This window comes from Atta colombica, unplaced genomic scaffold, assembly GCF_001594045.1.
Source record: "Atta colombica isolate Treedump-2 unplaced genomic scaffold, Acol1.0 scaffold47, whole genome shotgun sequence".
NCBI classification, from domain to species: Eukaryota; Metazoa; Arthropoda; class Insecta; order Hymenoptera; family Formicidae; genus Atta; species Atta colombica.
The window spans coordinates 1,161,929-1,169,067 of record NW_017259536.1 but is presented as its reverse complement, the minus strand read 5'-3'; the positions used below and the strand labels follow the sequence as shown (position 1 = coordinate 1,169,067).

The following is a 7,139-nucleotide window of genomic DNA, read 5'->3' as shown; positions in this document are numbered from 1 at the left end:
ATCAAATGGACCCCGTCCTTTAAGAGCCCGTTTAGCCGATTCGTTCTTGGATTCGCGTAAGCTACCTTATCCGCCGCCGCCGCCGTCTCCACCGCCGCCACCTCCGGCCACGCTAACACAGTGCTAAAATCATTCGAAATGGCTCGGTCAACTTCTCGACGATTTGACGCTTTTCAATTAGACGCCTTCGCGTCTAATCCGTTCGGAAAGAGAAAGAGAGAAATGTCGTATAAAGTGAAAGAATATTGATTAAATAATACTATGTATCATTCATTTTTTAATAGATGCAATTGCGTCATTAACGTGATAAAAATAAAGCTGGATCTTATAATCGATGTGCTTATTTCAATGAGCCTGTTCATTATACTTTTTATATATATAACTTTCTTCACAAAGGAAGTTTTTACACTTTACTTTTCTTAAAAAGTAAATGCAATCTATGTACCTATTAAAATGTCTTTATAATTGTATATATCAGTATGGTAATATAATAATATCTTTCAAAAGAGAAAACTTTGAGAGAAAAGGAAATAACATATTCTCTCTCTCTCTCTCCCTCCCCCTTCTCTCTCTCTCTCTCTCTCTCTCTCTCTCTCTCTCTCTCTCTCTCTCTGTCTCTTTCTCTCTATCTGTACTATATTTGGAAAAATAAAAACATCGACCATTATTTTCACAAAAAAGACATGTTGATCGTAAACATGTTAAAATTCGTATAACATGGTATAACGCGGATACCGTATTATCGGAGCTGGATAATATCGCCGATAATGCCGTAACTCTCGCGGGGAATATATCGCTGCGCGATGATTATTTAGCACGGAGCGCGATCAAAAACCAATTTCGGGCGTAACGATGTAACGTATCGAGAGCATGGATTATTAACAGACGCGAGCACGTTTCGATTTACAATTTTGCGTCGTTCTTAATCGTATTGCGAAATTTTTACTTGACGATACGCGAGAAAAAAAACGCGACCAAACGACAGCGTGGGCGGCTCGCGTAGCCGACGGCGCGACGCGGCGAACAACGAGCTTGGTGTTAACGATTTACGAACGCTGGCGCGCAATGAACGAAATAATTTTACATACGTTTCACAATAATTTTATAAATTCACGGCAATTTACGAAAATTCAATTGATCCCTATACCTTTCCGCAGTGCGGTGCGTTGCATACGGCCTTCCGCGCGCGTAAATAACGCGGCTTCAAAGAACATAATTCGGGGGATTATCGCCCGCGAAGCGCGGTAAATATTGGCGCCGTCGAAACTGGTTCGCCAAAAGCAAATTTCAAAGTGCGCCAAAAAATAAATAACGCCCCGGCAAATAATAAACATTGCCGTGTCGGCGGTAAATTTCCGAATTTTTCCAAGGCTGATTACATCCCGCATAAATTTGTTCGTATTACTTTGCGCACCGCGACAACAAATCGAAAATTATATATACAACACAGAAGAAATGCTACTAGAGGGAAATCTGCATCACGTTATTACAAAATCGATGTAATTAGAAAATCATTATAGTCTGAAAATTTCATGAATTGAATTTCAATTCGATTTCTTTTATCGAAAAAAAAAAAACGCAATTTTTATCCTTGAATTTGCAATGTTGTTACAAAAGTGACTTAACAATTACGTGAATAAATTTTAGATATTGATACATTGTACAATATTTCATATTCCGTAGCAATAAATCACTGTATTCGTAAATAGTAAACGTGCAAAATTATTACGTTCTGAAATATATGTTGACTTTGAAACAATGCATACTTATCGATGGTTATTCTATTTTTAAAACTGCAATCCACGGAAAATTATACATGTACATAAAAAATGAACACCGTTTCTAACGATATATATATGTATATACAATTGACATATATCTATCTTCTATTTATCAAAGTTCCCTGATAATTAAACAACATCCTCCATAAGAAAGGAATAATTAGCATGCGTGTGCAAATGATTCAATAGCGAAAGTTATTTTCAGAATGAAATCATGGGAATCGAATGGACATACGACGAGAAATCATCTAATCACCGTCGCACTATCGAACACCTGCCGTAACGCCTTCTCGATCCTTGATGATCGAGAAATCAAATCCGACGTGTGCGCGCCGGGGCTGCAAGAGTCTATGCGCATTCCGGCGTGCCCCTCATCTCATCACGGTTAATCATCACACGCCGGCGCGCGTCGGGACGAGCGTTAATTGTCATTCGGCGAGACTCGTAGATCATTAGCTCCTTTCAAGCCCGGTCGCGGTAACGTCACGACGGCCGACGGCAAAGCGGGGGACATCAATACCCGCGCGCCCGGCCGCGCCGGATCGAAAAGTGCAAGCTGTAAAGCGGCGAGCCGAGGGTCGTTAAACGTGCTCTCGGCCGCGAGATCATTCCGCGTCTCCTACTCTCTTCGCGACTCATTCTCGAGACCCTGCTTCTCCAAGCGATAGCAAGAGAGAGAGAGAGAGAGAGAGAGAGAGAGAGAGAGAGAGAGAGAAAGAGAGTTCGCGCTCTCTCACTATATTGTTGTGAGATCTCTACTCGATTGGATCTACGCTGTCAAAACGCGATTTCGCGCGACTGGCAGAGGGATAAATAATTTAGTCGTTAATACTTTATATCTTGCAACTTGCGATTTTATAGAAACGTTTCCCCGCGGTGGCGGATCTACGTCACTTTGGCGATAGAATGAAAACAGATAGATCTGCAAAAGTATATATTCTAGTATATATTCTAGCATATGTCATAAACTGTACTTGTATTTTATACGATAATGAATAATTTATATCTATAAGTACACTTTTACGCAAGCTTTAATGAACATTTGTGACATAGATATAATTTAAATAAATCTGTGTTTTTCTAAACGTTTCAATAAAACGATCCGATACAAATTTCTTTCTAGCTCTCTTTTGTATTGATGATATTCTCTGTCAAAAACGAAAATCGTAATTACAATCGTAATCACATGATTCAATTAATAAAAAGCGCGAGGAGACATGGAAACGGTAGATTATTTGACGCGAGCATTTAAGAATTTTCAGGTAGCAGAGCGTAGAATGAAATACCAACGAAATTTACTGCCTCAAAGCTATCCGAACAACCGAGGCGGCGTGCAGAACGCGACGAGGATCTGAGGAACGCGAGTTGCGTCCTCGTCTCGTTGAAACGATGCGACTCCTCGCGCGCTACCTTCTCGGCACACAAAAGCAGAATATCTCACAGGCGACCTGCATCTCGTCGAGCGCGAAAGGCGGAAGTTTAAGCACGATGCATTAATTTACGCCAATTAGGACGCCAGCAGTAAACTGCAAGCGCGCGTACTCACTACGTCGTACTAATTCGAATCGGATACGCGAGTTAATCGTTTTTAATTCTCTAATGCTAACGCACTCCATCGTGCCTCAATGAATAACATCGCTCAATTTCTATGAATGTGTTAAGCAATATAATTTGATTTTTTCCGCATAAATTTTAATTATTTTACAGACATGAATCAATTTAACGGAATAACTTAGAGAGAGAGAGAGAGAGAGAGAGAGAGAAGAAGAAGAAGAAGAAGAAGAGAGTCGTAGAATTAGTAAATAATTGAGGCTAAGATTTTTCTCCGCCCTGTTCTTTTTTCCTTTCACCGCCAACGCGCTTCGGGCATGACAAAGGGCTTTTCACGAAATCTCCGAGGTACGCTTTCTTTGTTAAGCACTCGAAGAGACATCTGTTATTTTCCGAGATTGTATCACTTTCAATGAGCAAAGCGTGTTCGTTTCTCCCTTCTTCTAAAAATAATAGGCGACTGCTTCGCGAATAAACATGCAAGCTGAAACGATGCAGAAAAGTTCAAACATTGTAAAATACGGTTTCTACAGCTATATAAAAGCATTTTTGATGAAAAGTAATTTAGCGTTCTTTTCATAATGTCCCTTTACAGACGCTGCTTACCAAAGAGATAATAAGAACGTTGCAATATACACACATATTCCTTCTTTTTTTTTAACTATCATTTTTTATCTCGTTGAAATTGGAAAATAAATAATTACCAGAAATAATTACGCAGAAAACAGAAGAAATATTAAAATTTTACACAAATTTTACATTACAATGATGAAATTTATTTCTAAATAAGATAGTTATTATCTATTTAACTTGTGAATATTTTACTTATACAATAAACATGTAGAATGTAATCACAATTGTAATAAAAAGAAGTTCAATGAGAGTCTTCTTTTTCATCTTTTTTCACTCTATCTATAAAATGTAGCCATCGCACAAGTTTCATCATCTTCTCAACTTTATACGACTTCAAATACAAATCAAATAGAACGAGATTGAAATGTGAATAGAATGTCTGTTGCGCGTTAGAAAATCAAAGTTGCAATAAAAGGCATCGCGTTAATGCTTCGCGCACTTTCGTTAAATAAGCCCGATGCATTCCGCTTGTAATCGACAGCTTTTTTCGCGATCATAATGAGGTACTCGGGCGTTAACAACGCCATTGTGCCACGAGCAATTTGTAGCTAACCGTCGCGTCGCGTCGCGTCGCGTCGCGTCGCCCTGCGCCGCGCGCGTCCAAGTTATTACATCTATTTCAGTTTATTACAGTTTTCTATAGATAGTAGAAAATGGTTTCTCGCAAGAAAAATTTGCTCCTCTATCAGTTCTAGACGAGATATTTCCGCTCTTATTAGAAATAAGCATCTCATAATCTGATAAATTAGAAAGAAGTGCTTTGATTTAAATTAACAAAATATTTATTAAATTCGTAATGTTCTTAAATAAAATTCAAATTTCTACATCATATATTATTTAAAATTTTTATATGAAAAATCTAATATTGAATAAAAATTTATAATTCTTTAAATGTAATCGCGTATTGCGAAAATATATAAAACATCTACGTACAATTTTGCAGTAAACATTTTTCAAACACTTTTGCGTGTTACACGTTATTAAAATTTTTTTTTGTATCTAATCAAATAATAATTACATTAAAATATTACAAAAATACATAGAATAAAAATTAATATCTATATTTCATGCTAGCAATGCAATTTAATAAATTCATAATGTTCTTGAAAATATATTCAAATCTCTGATTATTTTTGTATAAAAAAATCATGTATTATTAAGATTACTGATTTAACTCTTTTTTTTTTCTTTTTCTGAAATTCTTAGCTTTACACTGATCAATTGTCAAATATTAAGTAGAGTGAGATTCGACAACTATTTGAATGATATTGTTTTAAAAATGAGAAGAAATATCATTAGAAACAAGAATAATGTATATATTTTGAATGGAAAGTATCGAGAGTCAATTCTCTAATCTTTTACAGTAATAATATAATGACAGTATGTTAAGAAAATATCGCACTATAAGCACTATCCTAATCTGTTGGTTTTTTCAAAGGTTTTTTAATTACACGGTGGTTAATTATAACTGAAGATTAACTGAAACTTTATAGATCTCTCTAAACTCTAAGCTAAATAGTTACTTGGTAATAGGTAACTGTTGTAAATGAGCTAGAAACTCTATTCTTAATGCTTTACATGTGTTTAGGATAGATTCACATATGTAAGCAAGACTCTCTCTAACTATAGTTCGACGTCCCGTTGAGTGATTCGTCTTTTGAACGCAAAATTTGAATGCCAACGTACCGTGTCGAGAATGGCCGTGGTCAGGCCGGATCCAGCCACCAGCTGAAACTAAAGCAATCCTCGATGGCGTTGTTCCGTCCGCTTACAGCACTTTTCTTGGCGCGGCTTTCGTTGATCGCAAGCTTATACGCGCCTCAATTTCGCCGGTGAGAAAATTGAAGAAATCAGCTGCCGATGAATAAGTGAATATGCCGCGACTCAACTGCTCGATCTCACTGACACACTACAATCGCACAGTTTAACGAGAGTACATCGAATCTCGCCACGTGAGGGAATCCACACTATTTGACAATTAACGTTGTTGTCAACTTTCGAATTAGCGCGAAACCATTGATGTCGACGGATCCGAGACCGGGACACGTTCTCAAGACCGTGTCAGCGTTCGGAATACTTGCGAGATTATATGTCGGAGCGACGTGCGCGCAAACGACGTTGTCAAAATACGCCGTTAGACACGCTGTTAGAAAAGAGGCAAGAATATCCAGGAGCTATCTTCACACTTCTTCTTGGCGGTGGTGTATCTACCGGCACGGGTACGAGTACGGGCGTGGATGCGCGGCTTCTCGCGGTTTATCGGCGTTTATCGGCGTTTATCGCGCCTGGCTGGCTGCGGATGAGCTGCTTGGGAGCAACCGGAATGCAGTTGAACCGATGCGATGCGATGCGCGGCGTCGGTGGAGAGGAAAGAAGCACGTGCCCGACTCCCAAAACAGGGGTGCAGTGACGCGTCGCTGCTGCGGTGCGCGGCGCCCGATTGACCACCAGAGTCTGCCTTCCCGCATGCGGAGATCCCTGCCGCACGATTTTGGTGTCCCCACCCCTAAGCGCGTTCCCTACATCATATACACCATCTCCCTTCGGTCGGTGTCGTGTCCCTGCTCGCCCTGCTCTCTCTCTCTCTCTCTCTCTCTCTCTCTCTCTCTCTCTCTCTCTCTCTCTCTCCTGCCGCGCCTCTCGCCGTCTCCGTTCCTCATTCTTTTCTCCCCCCGTTCTCTCTCTCCCTCACTCCTTCGTCCTGCGCGAGCCGAGTGAGTCGAGTGAGCGAACCGAGTCGACCAGGCAGTTGCCTTGCCTCCGGGTAACGTTGCCCCTGACGAGGCTTCTCGGCCAGGACCAGTGCGGCATAGTGTCTATCTGGGTGGAGCCAGGCCGGCGATGGCGTGGCGGTGGCCCGTCGCGCTCGCCGATTCTCCACGGTGGGGATAAACCGCAATTGTGCCGCGCTCCGCGCTCGCCGAGTCGGCGCGGCATCGCGCAACTTCGTTCAACTCCGCGCGGCGCCCTCAAGAGGCTTCGCTTCCCGGTCTCGCCACGATCGCTCTTGCTGAACGTTCTAACGGGGGCGGCGCTTGCCGTGGGCGGTGTTCCGTGCTCCCCGTTGGATCGGAGAACCCCGACGACGCCATTGTTTTCGGCGCACGACGCGAAGGCACGGCGCGTGCGAGATACACGCCGACGCCCGGCGTCGCGACGCCACTCTCGCACGCA

The 7,139-nt window shown here is 41.3% G+C and overlaps 1 protein-coding gene across 1 annotated transcript in view; it reads right to left on the bottom strand.

The window, feature by feature from the left end:
* The window catches only part of LOC108691500 (paired box protein Pax-6-like), a 31,949-nt gene extending 27,457 nt beyond the window's left edge, over positions 1 to 4,492 (bottom strand). Inside the window, exon 1 of the mRNA XM_018199262.1 lies at positions 4,405 to 4,492. Coding sequence (XP_018054751.1) covers positions 4,405 to 4,492 — 88 coding nt within the window. The remainder of the gene's footprint in view (positions 1 to 4,404) is intronic.
* Positions 4,493 to 7,139: the final 2,647 nt, after the last annotated feature.